The sequence below is a fragment of the Leucopleurus acutus genome (genome assembly GCF_964270905.1).
Source record: "Leucopleurus acutus genome assembly, chromosome: 10".
In the NCBI taxonomy this organism is placed as follows: Eukaryota; Metazoa; Chordata; class Mammalia; order Artiodactyla; family Delphinidae; genus Leucopleurus; species Leucopleurus acutus.
The window spans coordinates 24,550,159-24,564,627 of NC_139153.1; the positions used below are offsets into that span (position 1 = coordinate 24,550,159).

The 14,469-nt window shown below is 45.4% G+C and overlaps 1 protein-coding gene across 10 annotated transcripts in view; it reads left to right on the forward strand.

The window, feature by feature from the left end:
• The first annotated feature begins 292 nt into the window (after positions 1-292).
• Positions 293-14,469, forward strand: part of MAGI1 (membrane associated guanylate kinase, WW and PDZ domain containing 1) — a 618,198-nt gene continuing 604,021 nt past the window's right edge. For all 10 annotated transcript variants that reach the window (XM_082848947.1, XM_082848954.1, XM_082848946.1 and 7 more), the window contains exon 1: positions 293-1,191. In XM_082848947.1, the coding sequence (XP_082705073.1) occupies positions 879-1,191 (313 nt within the window). In that variant the 5' untranslated portion in view covers positions 293-878. The remainder of the gene's footprint in view (positions 1,192-14,469) is intronic.

Sequence of the window (14,469 nt, forward strand, 5' to 3'; positions counted from 1 at the left end):
GGTTGGAGGAAAACACTTGCGCATCCCGCAAACTCCCAAAGGGATTTGCCGAGGCGTGGGCACTGAAAGAAAAGGAGGAATAAGAGGGGTGTGTGAAGCGGGGGGGGGGGGGGGGGGGGAAATTTCCTGCTTCTGGGAGGTCGGCTTTAGGACCCAACGGGAAGCACATTGGAATCTCTCCCTTCGGGAAGGCGGGGTGGGGCGGGCCGGCCGGCAGGCGGCCGCGGGGCGCATGCGCGCGCGTCTCCTCAGGCCGGCCGCTGCGCTCGGCGGCGCGGAATAGAATGAACTGTAACAAAACAAGCCGAGCCTTTGTATCTGCTTAAAGGGGACGCAGGCACTTCCCTCCTGTCCCTCTCCCCCACCCCCCGCCCCCCCACCTCCCGCCGCGCTCCGCAACCGCGTATCCAGGGCTCCCAGCAACTGGCTGGAAGGGCTTCCCCTAACCCTCAGTAACAGCCCGCCAGCGAAGAAAGGCGAGCCAGGCGGGAGGCAAAGAGGACACACCGCATTTCTAAGAGGCAAGAAAGGAAGGAAGGAAGGAAAAAAATAACCCAAGCGGCGCAGAGTGGACTCTGGTCCCGGAGAGCACGGTCAGGCGCCGGAACGTGGACCTAGAAGCACCGGAATGCAAACAAAGCTCGCGGGCGCCTGTGCAGGGCTCGCGGGGAAGCCCGGAAAGTTTGTTTTATGATGGCTTGAGTGCGCGAGTGTGTGCAGGGAGCGAGTCTGCCAAGTTTCTCTCTCCCGTTGCGTTATTTGGGGGGAGATGTCTCTCCCTTGAACCAGCGTGGGCTTGGGGGCTTGTGCTGTGGAAGGCACCTGTCTCTCATTTTATTGTTTTTTTTTGGGGGGGGGGTGGAGGGGCGTAAGTCATCATGTCGAAAGTGATCCAGAAGAAGAACCACTGGACTAGCAGGGTTCACGAATTCACCGTGAAGCGGGGACCCCAGGGCGAGCTGGGGGTGACGGTGCTGGGGGGCGCGGAGAACGGAGAGTTTCCATATGTCGGAGCGGTGGCGGCGGCCGAGGCGGCGGGGCTTCCCGGCGGCGGCCAGGGCCCTCGGCTGGGCGAGGGGGAGCTGCTTCTGGAGGTGCAGGGGATCCGGGTGTCCGGTTTACCCCGCTATGACATACTGGGAGTTATCGACAGCTGCAAGGAGGCCGTCACCTTCAAAGCCGTCAGACAAGGTAAGACGGGATGCGCCTCCCGGAGGCGCCCCCAGAAAAGGGGATCGGCCTGCGGAGGCTCCCCCCGCCCCCCAACTCGATTTCCCGCTTTCCTCCTGCGAATGCGGCTTAGCGGGGAAGTTGAGGCCGTGCGCCCTGTGATAGTGAAATACAAAGTTGTTGAGAGGTTGTGGGTGGTTTGCTCACCTGCATTGGGAAGAGGGGCTTGGGTTTGCGCGGGGAAGCGTGGAGATTTTTCCCAGGCCTGGTTTGCCAACCTGTTATCTCCGCCACCAAGTGCAGCACAGCTTGCCTGCACCTGGAGGAGAGTTGGCAGGGGCAACGTGGACGCTCTCCTGACTCCCTGGGCGAGTGTTGCAGCAGGCGCAGTTGCTGCGTTCTTTGGCCACTTGTCTGTTTCCAGACCTGGAGAATGGGTACGAAGGAGGTGAGGGTCTTTGGTTGTTGGGCCTCCTCCATCAGAAAATTAGCGTCACCCGCGACTGCCCAGGTGGGTCCGGGCATCACCGCCTGGCAGTTCCAAAGCCCGCCGCCTGAAGATCCTGCATTCACCCCACAGCAGGATGACGCATGTGTCTCGACCGTGTGGCCCGGCCCCAGGCTCGTGGGTGGCGGTGGGGGGAGAGAATGGAGAGGGTATTTCAGTGCTACTCAAGCCCAAGTTTATACTGCCACCAACATCACCACCATCACCATCACTAAGACCATCATCATCCCTGTGATGTTGATGATAGCTGCTCTTTCTTGTTAGCTTACTACGTGCCAGGCTCTATGTAAAATGCTTTCCTTGAACTATCTTGTTCTGATTGACAACAGTTCTGAGACCGAGTTGTTCTTATAAACCCCATGTTACAGATAAGGAAACTGGGACTGATGTTGGTTCAGTTACTTGTCCAAGGTCACACAGATGCCAAGAGTGAGGGTTTGAGCCCTTGTTGCAGAGCCTTAAGCACTGAGGAGGAAGAGGTGGGGGAATGACCATGGGAGCCCCGAGGAGCACCCTGGAGAGGAGGGAGTGGAAGCAAATTCATCTCTCAGAAGCCTGGAGAGGAGTGATGACCTTTATGATGGCTGCTGGTGGGGGCGGGGAGTCCCTTACTTCTTAGTTTGGTGCAGGCATGGGGCTGTCCCTGATACAGTCCAATAGAGAAGGACTGGACTCCCTTAAAGGGAGCCCTTGTACGACCGTGCACCATGACGCAGGTTCTTCCCCGTGAAAGCACCAGGTTGAGCCCTGGTGAAAAGTTCCCATATGTGCCTGCGCGGGCTTGGAAGGGCAAGCAGCAGCTGGAGGAATGTGTCAGAGGAAAGAAGGGTTGGGCTGAGCTAGTCCTCTTTTGGAAACAGGCCCGTTCCAGATGAAACGGAGGAGGGGGACGGGGAGAAGGGCTGGGTCTTTTGGTAGCTTTGGGAGCCGAGGGACTGACGGTTATGGAAAGCTCCTTCCATCTATGTCCTCATTGTGCGCTTGCACACCTCCTCCAAGAAGCCCTCAGGCATCCTGCCCAGATGAACAAATCCTTCTTCCTCTGGACTCCCCTAAAGGTGTATCTTGTAGTTTTTTACTTACTCTGAGCTATGTTAGTTCCCTCCCCTCATTTCCATACAAGGTGGTAAACTCATTGAACGGAGAGACTGTGGCTCATTCATTGCACATCTCCCCAGCTTTGGTTGAGGTCCATCACCTTGCCTCACTTGAGAATGTGTCCTCCCTCATCTGTAAACTGGCTTTCTTGTGTCACATAAACTAATAGCACAAAGAGTGCAGAACAGTGCCTGGCACATAGTAAGTGCTCAATAAAGATTAGCTATTATTGTTATGTTTGAAGTGAATTGGGGCAGTTATTTATTTCTAAGTCTAGCTTTTAGTGTCAGGAACCTGAATTATGAAGTTAATACCAGTACCTGGATTATTAGGACTTGATAGAACTGTAGAGAAAATACTGTAGCATTTGATGGGATCAGCTGCTGGTCGCCGCGCAGGGGCATTTTGGAGAAAGGGCTGGTGGAAGGACAGGCAGGAGTTCCTGCGTGTCCTGTGCGGAGGTCTCCTGGTGTCTAATGGGTGCAGTGGGGGCTTGTTCTCAGTGTGCAAGCTACTGCATGGGGCTGAGCCTCCCTCCATCAGTTACCAAAGATTGGGAGGCATCGTCCCAGGGCCACCTCCTCATGGCAGTCCGGAAGGGTTGGTCATCTAACAAAGTGTGTTTGGAATCAGGTACCTCTGGGTTCGAAGGAAACTGTAGCTACGTAGGAATGCTCATAGAATGTGTGTGTGTGTGTATATGTGTAGGCAAATCTACTTGTTCTTCTTGTAATGGGATAGAATAAAGATATAGATGGGGACGCTTGAATGGCCTGGAATCCACCATAGTGTAAAAGCTACTATTTCCTGTAATGATTACACAGGCACAGGTAGCTCTTCTAACGTCTTCATTACAGAAAGATGGCATTAGAAAGCATTTCACCAGCCTTCTCTTTTATACTGAGAATAAGATTTAAATTATGCTACGAAATTGCTCTTCCTGTGCTTTCATTACTGTGTTTTAATCATATTAGATAGGCTTCTACTTGGTACATGGTAAAGGAAAAATGTTACTTTTGTGTTGTCTGCACCTTGAACTAGCCACTACCAGGGACACGGGTCACTCTGGGTGCTTTCTGTATGAAAATGTCACGGTCTTCTTGTGGGAGAAGATTCTGCTGTTTCTGTTTCATGGCAACTCTCTGAAAAGATGCACAGACCAAAATAGTCTGTAGCAAGTGGTATTATGTGAAGCAGGACTGGATTGTGAAAGAATCAAGCTAAATGGATCTACCAGGTTGATTCATTTTAAATGGAGAGGACAGTCTTTTGTCACAAAAGTGCCTAATAAAAATGTACAAATACGTATATATGTTATATAAAATATATGTTACTTTACATATATAATAAAGCATATATATGTACTATATATACTATAGGTATATATTTACCTGGAATAAAATGCGCAGATCTTAAGTATATAGTTTGATGGGTTTTGACAAATGTATATGCTCATGTTAGCTTCACCCAAAGCAAGATACAGAGCACTTCCATCACCCCAGAAATTTCCCTCCTGTCCCTTTCTAGTCAATTCCCCCCACCTCTTCCAGAGGCATTGACTGTTTGATTTTTCTCACCATGGATTAATCTTGCCTGTCATTGAAATTCATATAAATGAAATAATGCAGTGTGTACTCTTTTGTGTCTGGCTTTTTTCACATATTGTGTGTATCATGGTTGTTTTGTATTGTTGAGTAGTATTCTATTGCATACATATACCAGATTGTTTATATTTTTGCTTGTCAATGGACATTTGGACTGTTTATTTTTTCATCTATTATGACTAAAGCTGCCATAAATGTTCCAGTTCTGCCACATCTTTGCTGATCTTTGATCTGGTCTGTCTTTTGAACTTTAGCCATTCTAGTGTATGTGGAAAAGAGGAAAAGTACAGTAATCCCCTCTTATCTGTGGGTGATACGTTCCAAATCAGGCACAGTAAGAGATTAAACACAACATGAGATAGAACAAATTATAACTATGTAGTATAATAAAAGTTATGGGAATGTGGTCTCCCTCTCTCTCAAAATATCTTACTGTACAAATTTATTGCCTTTTCCATCTTAACTAAGCACTTATCATGCACTATGGCTACAACTTGTGCAGTTTTAAGTATGACAGCAAAGCTAGCACATATTTCTTTTTCCTTCTCACAACTTCACAGATAGAAAATTCATTCTTACTGTAGATCTTAGCATCCACAGCATATGATTTTATTAAGTCGAGAACATTCATCTTTTCACTTCAAGGAAGCACTTTACGGCTTCTCTTGGGCAGATCCGAACTGCCAGCATCACTCCTCCTGTGCTTTGGGGTCATTACTGAGTAAAATAAGGGTCACTTGAACACAAGCACTGTGGTACCTGGATAGTCAATTTGATAACTGAGCTACTAAGTAACCAATGGGCAGGATACCCTGGACAAAGGGATGATTCATGTCCTGGGCAGAACAGAGGGGGAAGGCGGGAAATTTCATCCTGCTATTGGTGTACAATTTAAAACGTCTAAATCGTGTATTTCTGGAATTTTCTATTTAATATTTTCAGACCGTGGTTGACTGTGAGTAACTGAAATCACAGAAAGCAAAACAGCAGATAAGGGGGAACTACTACAGTTAAGGAAGCTTAGTTCTAGGATATAGCTAGTATTTTTTGAGCACTTGGTTTAGGAAGTGCCAGGCCCTTGGCTAAGCTAGTGCTTTATGGGTATTTTGTTCTTTATTCCTCCCACCTGGACTCAACGTGTCAGAAACTGAGGTCCAGAGAGTGTGGGTGGCTTTTCCAAGGGTCATACAAGTGGCTGAAGTAGAGCTGCAACTCAGCCGTGTTGGATTTCAAAACCCATGCTTCTAGTTCCTGGGTCAGTGGGTCTCAAAGTAGGTTCCCCAGACCCGTGGTATTTACATCACCTGGGAACTGGTTAAACATGCAGATTCCCGGGCCTCAGCCCTACTGATACCTAAACTCAGGAGGGTGGAGCCTGTGCCGTGTTTTTAACAAGGTGACTCTCATGCATGCTCAGTTTTGAGCACCACTGTCCTAGGGTATAGACTGCATTGAAAATACGGCATCGAGTGGGGCAGGTGATCTGTGTTCTAGAACAAGCTTGGCCACTAGTGCTGTCATCTCTGGTGAGTCACCCCTTTGGGCCTTTCTTCATACCTAAAATAAGTGGATGTATCCTTTTAGGTCCTTTGCGCTCCTAAAATGCTAAGATTCCCTGAATAGCCCAGACTCCAAAAGTTTAGAAGGGTGTGATTGTAGTTTCCTAAACTGGTAATATTATAGGTCACACTTACATATTTTTGTAAGTGAATTTTGTGGCTTTGCAAATTACCCAGGAACCAAACTGTCCCTCCACTTTTTTTATAGACAGAATGGAGGCAATAAATAAGTCACAATTTAAAAACCACACACACACACAAAAATAAAATAAAAAATAAAAACCACAACACTACCACCAGACCCTTCCCCTCACCGTAATGAGGGACTTAGGACCACATACAATTGAATATGGTTCTTTTATGCCTTTCTGGGTTTTGTTTTGACATTGTGTGTTTATTTTGACCAGTTGGAATATATTACAACAGCTTTGTAACAAAATAATTCTGTTCTCATTTTGAAACACAGCACCATGTCTTGCTGAGTTTCCTGTGAATTCTGCTTTGGGGTCTCTGGTCTTGCTTTTTCTCTGCCTCCCCCCCCCCCCTTACACTCCGCCAGGATGGTCACAGGATTGACTCCTCTCCTTAGTGTCTCTTCAGAAAGACCTTCTCATCTGGTGGTGTGCTGCTAAAGGCTTAACAGCCGGCTCTGGCGGAGGGGAGACTGATTTGTAGTATCACTGGAGTTGGGAAGAGATCCATGTAATTGGAGCCAGTAGGAGCTGGCACCGCCATTCCACTGACCCCGTATAAGACAGCGCCTTGGATCACATGCCATCCCCTCATCCTGGTTTGTGTTTCAAAGCTTTGACACAGTTTCACATTATCGGGCTTCCCTGGTGGCGCAGTGGTTAAGAATCTGCCTGCCAATGCAGGGGACATGGGTTTGAGCCCTGGTCTGGGAAGATCCCACATGCCACGGAGCAATGAAGCCCGTGAGCCACAACAACTACTGAAACCCGCGCGCCTAGAGCTCCTGCTCCGCAACAAGAGAAGCCACGGCAATGAGTAGCCCGTGCACCGCAATGAAGAGTAGCCCCCACTTGCCACAACTAGAGAAAAGCCCATGTGCAGCAACGAAGACCCAAAGCGGCCATAAATAAATAAATTTATATATTAAAAGAAACAACAACCTCGTAATTTCACATTATCTTCTTCTTTTGCTTCTTTGTTGTCTGTCTCTCTTCCCACTGGAATGCAAGGTCCATGAAAACAAGAAGTTTATCTCACTTGTTCACCCCTCTATTTCCCAGCACCTAAAATAGTACCTGGCAAGTCATAGGTGTTCACTAAAATTTGTTGGCTGCATGAATGAATTTTCTCTTGTTGCTTTTTTTTTTTTTTTTTTTGCGGTACGCGGGCCTCTCACTGTTGTGGCCTCTCCCGTTGCGGAGCACAGGCTCCGGACGCGCAGGCCCAGCGGCCATGGCTCACGGGCCCAGCCGCTCCGTAGCATGTGGGATCCTCCCGGACCGGGGCACGAACCCGTGTCCCCTGCATCGGCAGGCGGACTCTCAACCACTGCGCCACCAGGGAAGCCCTCTTGTTGCTTCTTATTCGGATGGTAGGTGCAGACCAGGACATCCACATCTTTCCTTCTTTCCTCCCTGTTTGTCTTTGATTTCTTGTCATTTAGGATCCTAATATGTTCATTTTCTCATCACCAGATTTTACAATCAGCTGATTCTCAGTGTCTAATAATTTATACCGAGCTATAAATAAATAAATGACTGACAAGGCTTAATGAATTGTATTTAAGTATTTCGGCCTGTTGACTCTAGGTGGAGTTTAAGAAGTGAAATTTCAGGTGTTCATTCAGCAAGCAGGGTGATGAGGAGCTTTTCTCTTTTCTGTTCAAGCGGGACCTGGTCTATGTCAGCATCTAGAAGAATGACACCTTACCTCCGTTTTCTTGTAGCATTGTCCCTGTGTACAGTGTTTCCAGCCGACAGCAAACTGGATCTTTGCTACAGAAAAGAGTGTGATTTTTGTCCCCTCTTGCTCTTAAACTGTGCTTGGTGTTTACGTCTTTTTTTTTTTTAAACTTAAACTTTCAAAAATCAATCTATTTTTGTTCTTGCTGCCAAAAGACCACTCTCTGAAGGATGTTTTTAGGTTACATTGTGGAACATTCTACAGCTTTTACAAAAAATAATGCAAGGACAGGCAACCCAACATGTCCATTGTTTCTGGAGGCCGCCTTTTGCCAATGGCTGTGTTATTTAAAAATAGATTAGCTTGACCTTATGAGGCAGTGGCATACAGTTGGCTCACTGCATTTGTTGGCATTCATTACCCAGCTAGTTTCGGATGGCAGAATTGATGATATCCACCAAGGGGAATTAAGTGGTTTATAAGAGAAAACATTCTGACATCTCCTCACCACAAGGGTTTACATGAAGGATGTTGCTTTATAAACGATGGTTATTTAATGCAAAACACCAGTCTCTGATGTTAGTGGTCCCTTCCTTGAGTTTGTATATATGTGTAACAGGATATACTGATTTTGTATACACTGAGAATAAAGGCTGTCAAATTCGTTAAGGGCTGGCATTCATATCCTAAAAAAGTAGGTTACTGCCTTCCTGCCTGTCTTTATGCAGCTCATATGTGAGATCTATAACCTTGAAAAATCCTTGGTAAATATTGGCGCTTTGCTCTACTGCACCCCTATGGATGTCGACATCCATATAGTATGTCTGGTGAATTTGTTTTGTTGTGTTCACAGCTGAACCCCCATGGATGTCGAGGACAAGCAAGTGATGCTGACTTTTGCTTTATAGTATAGTGGCCTATGGAGGGTCCAGCGTGTTCTGGATGTCATCCTTTCTGAAGGCACGTAGCAAATGTAATTCGAACAATGTCTTTTGTTTTATTTTATTTTTAGCCGTGCCTCGAGGCTTACGGGATCTTAGTTCCCCGACCAGGGATGGAACCCAGGCCCCCCGCAGTGAAAGCGCTGAGTCCTAACCACTGGACCGCCAGGAAATTCTGAACAATGTCTTTTATGATTAAATAGTAATCTTCTCTTTTTATGGCCAAGTGATTAAAGAATGGAGTAATCCATTACATACAATCATTTCTCTAGTCCCTTTCACCGAGGGGAAACGGAAGTCCTCCCAATGACTCACAATCTGGCCTGTGACTTGTCTTCTCTCTCCCTGGCTGTGACCTGCTGGCCCGACCTGGACACCTGGGAGGCTTACTCTCTCAAGAACTTCAAGTCTTTCCCACTTGCCTTGTCATTCCCTATTCCCCTCCTCTGCTTTATTTTACTTTATCATATGTCGATCATTTCAAAATAACTAAGTTCCTTGTTTTGTCTCTCTTTCTTTAATAAAAGCTCCGAGAGGGCAGAGCTGTTGTTGATCTCAGTACTGAGCATAGTGCCTGATGCATAGTAATTGCTCCAGTATTTCTTGAACGTCCACTGTCAGATTTAGAACTAGAATAACTCTGCTGAGCTCGGTTGCCTCTGAAAATTCCGATATTTGAAAGTCTCTGAAAATGTAGGTACTTCGTGATGGATCGCATTAAACTTGATAAGGGTTTAATACTTGCAGTCCATGACTTGGGCTAAATACAGCTTCAATGATTGATCTAGGAGTATTCTTGAAGACAGTGAGCATTGCTGGCCGGTCTTTATTTTAGGGATTTAAGGCAGCACCGTGCTGAGTCTGTCAGCAAACTTTGCACACTCTCCCACCCTCCAGTGGACCGTGAGACGTTCTTCTGGGCACCATCAGCTGTGTGTATAGACTTTTCCTGTTACCATCTGCAGTGTGGTGAGAATGAGTTACGTAAGAGAATTACATCCTCCCGGCTAAGGTGTCAGCCCCATTCCTATTGCCAACAGAGCCATTTGTGTGTGCCTTTAACGGAATGCAGTTATGTTTTCCACAATAAGGCTGATCTTTCAGCCCACTGTGGGACTCGAAGCGCTCTTTATGGACAGTGGCATGATGGTGCAATTAAAAGGCCATTATGCCCTGATTATAAGCCATGTTTCACAATTATTGCCATAGACAGTGTTAACAGGACTGCAGCGCCGCTCGCAAGGTAATCCACAAGTATCTATTGATGTGTTGTAGATCAGCAGGTTTTGGGCTCAGGCTGATCTGGGTTAGAAACCAGGCTTTTCAGTTTACTAGCTGGGTTACTCAGGGTGAGATACTTCCCCTCTTTCTTGCAAATGGGGATAATGATACCTACTACCTGAGGCTGATGGAGGAATAAAAGGAGGAGATTGAGGTAAACCACACGGCACAGGGCCTGGCACGTGTTGAGCGCCCACAAAATATTGGCTTCTGTTATTGTTTGAATGTTCCCTGTTGGAAAGCACTTGGAAGAGAAGAAAGAATCTCTTGAGAGATAGAGATTGTGGTACACAGTTCCCTGGAGAGCTTTTCAAGTCTAGAAAAAGCCCTCATTTTCCTGCCTGATTCAGAGGCCACTATTTAAAAAGGCTGAGACTGGATTAGTTCAGACAAGTAAGAAGGAAACCTCTAGATTTCACCGTGTGGTAGAGGTCTGAGCTGCCTGAACTTCTACGTTGTCACTGGTGATGAATTGATTCTAATGATTGTCATTGGGACCCAGGTTCAGTAATGTGTAGAGGAAGGACAGGTCCTCTCCTTACTCCCTGGAGATCCTGGGTAGGGCAGTACCAGCAAGGGTGATCCTTGAGAACTTGACACTGAGGTCCTCTGATCTTCCTGGCACCATACCTGGGCTCCCAAATCAGGAAAGGCTGGGGAGGCAGCAGGGCTTGGTGTTATAAGGGTTTGGAGTCAGGCTGGTTAGGTCCAACTCCAGCTGAAGAACCATGGGCATGTTAACCTCCCAGAACCTCAGTTGTTCCAGTTGAAAATGAGAATCATACCTACCTCACAGGGTGGTTGTGAGGATTAAATGAGAAAACGTATGCAAAATACTTTGTCCTCTGCTTGGCGTGTAAATAGTGCTTACAGCAATGCCTACCTAATAGCAGCCATGTTAATTTTCAGTTCAGAAATGAAGACCCATCAGAGATTTCCTCTAAAGCAGTGATTTTCAACTGGGGGTGATTTTGACCCCCGAGGGACATTTGGCAATGTCTGGAGACACTTTTGGTTGTTACAGCTCAGGAAGAGGGAGTGCTAGTGGCAGTGAGGGCGCTGAGGCCAGGGATGCGGCTAAACATCCTACACAGTACAGCCCCCATGGCAGAGAGGTGTCCAACCCCAAATGGCACCAAGGCTGAGATTGGAAAACTCTTCTCTAAGGTATAACTTCATGGTTGAGCCTGAGAATCTGAAATAGGAGCAGTAAACCAATCACGGTAACTATTATATATTGATCTTCTGACATATCCCTGAGACCCCAGTTAGGTTTTTACCCGGGTAGATGATGTCATTCTTATTTTAGCCCTGAGAAAATTAGCTGGAGAGGTCAAGTAATTTATCCTGGCCTCCAGGCAGCTGACAGAGGTGAGATTCAAGCTCAGATCCGCCTGGTTCCAAAATTCTGATCCCAGGTTTCCAAACTAGAAGTGTGTTGACCTCTAGTCAAGTGTGTTAGACTGTAATATTGCTGCCTGAGACAGCATACCATGCCTGGTGACGCTACCAAAGAGAGTCCCAGAAATTTAAAAAAAAAAAAAAAAAGGATTCCCAAAGTGTTTGTTGGCCAGAACACAGAGGGTGCTGCTATATAGTTTCAAGCAATTCTGCTTAATTGCCTTCTCCTTCTGTTTTCCCTGATCTCCCTCACCAACGCTGTTGATTCTTTCCTCCTCTGTGCTCTCTCTGTCTTTTTTTTCCCCCACACACAACATGATTTCAAGAGTCACAATAGTGTCTTGTAATGTAGATTTGCTCTTCTGTCTCCTCCACTGGATTATGTGTTTCTTGAATTCTTGAAAGCAGCATCCCTGTTTTATGTCTCTGCAATCTCTGCCCTCTCTAGGTACTCAAGCAATCACTTTTGAATTGAATTCTTTTGAGGTAATGGGTAGGCATAACTTTTAAATAAATGAGAAAAATTCTTGCCTAAGATCTTGTTGGCTCGAAGATCCGCGGCTTATTTTTAAAGCATATTAAATATACTTAGCCATATGTCTGACTTTTCTGTGATGATTTAAAATGGTTGTCTGCCAGTTGTTGTAGCATTTTGAACTGTCGGGAAAATATTGAATTAATTGTGTTGAAGGTCTTAGAGGGCCTTTATTCTGACCAGATGTGTGCAGTGACGGAGCCTGTTGCTTATGGAACGCGACCACAGAAGGCATCACTTTGGCTTGATTTAAAGAGTCAGTATTTTACCACCTGGATTCTTGGCCAGGCGTTGGAATTTACATCTGATAGGGAGAGCCTGTTCATTTCCTCCTCCAACTATCAGCCTGTTTAAGTCTGTGTGACTTGGTTAAGAATTCAAAACTCAAGATCAAGTAGTTAAAAAAGGACTTTCTTTGGTGTTGGAGCATGTAGGTTTTTTTTTTTTTTTTTTTTTTTAGAAAGCATAGGCATCATCTAGATTTTTTGGTTTCTAATCTTTTAAAAACTCAAATAGTTTTATGATCATGGATGACTGTCAATCACTCTCCATTGTTGGTCTGTGCTTCCACAGCTTATGGTTTTTTCATGGTGAAATTAATTTTTTCCCTCATTTAAACAATGTGTATGATAGAGAAAAATGTGAATATATGAAAAGAAAATGTATCCACATGGCCCATAATCCCACCTCCAGACATTTATATATATAAACATATATAAATACACACACATGTTTTTTTGGTAGATTTTTTTGGGAGGGTCTTTTTCTTCTGAAAATTGGATAATCCCACACACGCTGTTTTGGTGAGATTTTTCTTTGTGCCTCACAATATATCACAGACTTTTTTTCTATGCTACATGTAGATCGACTGTACCATTTTGATGGCTGTGGAATCAGTTTTTGTTGTGCTGTAATATGTTAAATCATGCTTTCAGAGTGAACATTTAGGTTGTTTTCATTCCTATTTTACACAACACATTGATGAATATCCTTATATATACATTTTAGTGAACTTCTTCAGCTATTTTCTATGGATAGATATCTAGAACTTCTTGGCTCACATGAATTTTATCTTTTTAAGACCTAATTCTCACCGTCATCTTGTTCTTCAGACCACTTATCAACTTAAATCCTTGCTGCCTGGATGTGAGAGTCCTGTATTTCTTTACTCATCTCAGAATAGATCCTATGTAGGCCTGGAATTGTTCCTTTATAATAGTCATCACAAACGCAAATACTGACTGGGTATTTTAAAGGGCATTAGGGAGTGGTGGGGACTAGGGTAAAAGGGAGCAGTTGCCACTCAGCTTCAGCCTGTTGTTGACATGTGGGGACATTGCCCACCGTTGCCAGGTTTTTCAAGCTTTCAAGAGAACGCAGAAGCTTGAATTGTTAAAAAAATGAACTTTACCAATGTAAAAGTGTTGATTCAAAGTTTTCCAAAAGCATGGATAAACCAAGCCAAACACATCTGGGAGCCATATTTGGTCCTCAGGCAACAAGCTTGCAGCCTCTGGTTGACATATTTGTCTTTCTCACTTGATGTCTCTCACACTTTATCTCTTCAAGAGCAGTCATCACATTTCTTATTCTTGTCTGTGTTCTTAGGGCCCAGGATAGTGACCAACACACAGTAAGGGTCCACAAACGTGGGTTGAAGTGAATAATAGGTTCCAGAAGTAGTCCAGTTTGTTCCTGTAGTCCACGTAAGATTATTGGAGGGTCAGCCAGTGACAGCTGTCCCAGTCAAGTTGCGAGGAGTGGGGGAGAGGATATATTTTGACAGCTGATCGTGATTCTTGGACTATTTTATTGCAGGGTCGTGGTCTGCTGAATCTTAGAACTGGGTGCAAAATAGTGTCTCGATGATGACATTTATATGAATATGTACTAGGAATAGTATACATTCTCTGCTCTAAGGTGATTTTACTGTGAAATGTGTGGTCTTACAAATAAAAGAATGAATGAGTTTTATGTATACTGCTTAGGGCGGTTTTAAATATAGTAAGAAAAATCCCTAATAACATGACTCGTTTGGGCATTCTACAGGTAAATCAGCACCCTGACTTTTACTCCAAGAGTGGATGCTTTCAGAACACAGTTAACCTCTAAGACTGGCGAGCATCTGTTCTCCAGGCCAGTGTTATCTGGTAGAATTTTGAAAACCAGTGCAGCCCTTCTTTCTTGTCTGTGAAATAGGTTGTTCTGCGTTGCAGAGTTCATGGCAGGTACCAGGTTTGCTGGACTAGGATGGGGAAGGGAACTTAGGTAATTCAGATTAGAAGTTTAGGCAGTGCAGTTTTTCTGTTAAAGAGCTAAGCTAGGAAGGGCGCATAAAATGAAAACTGTGTAGTTGTCAGCAAAAGCCCGACATGGAGTTCAAACTCTGCCAGGTGGGGATTGGGACTGTGTTTCTATTCTCTCTTCTCTCGTCCCCTTCCCTCTCTCCATATCCGTATCAGAGTAAGAACATTCCAAGAGACTGTCTAGGAATTCA